The sequence below is a fragment of the Aptenodytes forsteri genome, unplaced genomic scaffold, assembly GCF_000699145.1.
Source record: "Aptenodytes forsteri isolate BGI_AS27 unplaced genomic scaffold, ASM69914v1 Scaffold547, whole genome shotgun sequence".
In the NCBI taxonomy this organism is placed as follows: Eukaryota; Metazoa; Chordata; class Aves; order Sphenisciformes; family Spheniscidae; genus Aptenodytes; species Aptenodytes forsteri.
Genome location: NW_008795324.1, coordinates 171,178 through 172,444, shown reverse-complemented (window position 1 = coordinate 172,444; position 1,267 = coordinate 171,178). Strand labels below are relative to the sequence as shown.

Sequence of the window (1,267 nt, the reverse complement as noted above, 5' to 3'; positions counted from 1 at the left end):
GGGGCCGGCGCAGGAGCTGCCCTGCTGCCGGGACCATCCAGCCTTGCAGAGGAGTTTAAAAAGGACCAAAAGGGGGGAAAAAAAGAGAGCTCCCAAGAACTAAAACAAAACTTAAAACCAAAATCAGCTACAACACCAGGGAGTCCAGCGCTGGGACGCAGCTCCCGCGGCGTTGCAGTGGGGCCGGGGGCTCACGGCAGCCCCCGCGCTCGCAGGAGCATCACCTCTCGCCCCCGGGGCCGGGAGGGAAGTTGAGGCAACGGCAGCAGAGATGCACTCAAATAAATATTCAGAAGGGTGGGCGCAGGGTGGGTGGCCCCGGGGCCCTGGCACAGTCCGTGGTGGCCGGGCCGCCCTCACGTCTGGTGGACCTCGTGGAACATGAGCTCCCGGGGGATGCGGGTCTCGGGACCGAAGTTCTTGGCCGCCCGGCGCTCGAAGGCTGCCACCATCTGCTTGACCACCTCGTCGAAGAAGACGGTGGCCAGCTGCGAGTGCAGCAGGGAGCGAAACTCGAAGGAGATCTGGGGCGGAGAGGAGGTGGCGTGAGCCCCCGGCGGGGACGGTGGCGGGTGGGCAGGTCTCCGCAGCAGAAACCGTCTCCTCCCCGGGGACTTCGCGCCTGGGGCCCGACTGGAGCAGGGTCTTACCGAGAAATCCACGGTGCTGGTGCGGGGGTAGCCGGGGATGCCGGGGCTGAAGCGCCAGTTCGTCTCCAGGTGGTTGAAGAGGCGCCCGTCCGTGCAGACGGCCTGGGGAGCGGGAGCAGCCGGTCAGGGGGAGCCTGAGGAGCCAGCCAGGGCCGGGCCGCCCGCCGGGGCCGTGCTCACCTTGACGAGGTGGGGGCGGACGAGGGTGACGATGGAGGTGTAGCGCTCCACCACGGGCGGGAAGCCCACCTCCAGCTGGGCCTTGACATGGCCCGTCCGCTTGGAGACCACCACCGACTTCTTGCACCAGGGCACGAAGTTCTTGTAGTCCTCCACGTTGGAGACCACGTCGTACATCTCCTGCATGGAGTACCTGGGGGGGGGCAGAGCGGGCGTTGCAGCCGGGGCCGCGGGACCCTCGCCAGCCGGTGGGGAAGCCGCCGCACCTACCCGATGATGCGCCGCTCCGAGTACTCCTTCCGCTTGTTGGTGAGGTTGAGGAAGGACCGGCTGGGCTGGGTCCGGGGCTCCCACTCGGTGCCGCTCGCTGGCCGGCCGAGCCGGCTGAGCCGGAGGCCACACCGGGCCGTGTGCCTCGGCGGGCGACGGGCGCTTGG

The 1,267-nt window shown here is 68.4% G+C and overlaps 1 protein-coding gene across 1 annotated transcript; it reads right to left on the bottom strand.

Moving 5' to 3' along the window:
• Positions 1-7: 7 nt before the first annotated feature.
• Positions 8-1,256, bottom strand: COQ10A (coenzyme Q10A). Its single transcript, XM_019472271.1, has 4 exons — positions 1,101-1,256; positions 831-1,023; positions 651-752; positions 8-524 (listed from the first exon to the last, which is right to left on the bottom strand). The coding sequence occupies exons 2-4, from the start codon at positions 1,014-1,016 to the stop codon at positions 357-359; spliced, it is 456 nt and encodes a 151-aa protein (XP_019327816.1). The 5' UTR covers positions 1,017-1,023; positions 1,101-1,256; the 3' UTR covers positions 8-356.
• Between the last annotated feature and the right edge of the window lie 11 nt (positions 1,257-1,267).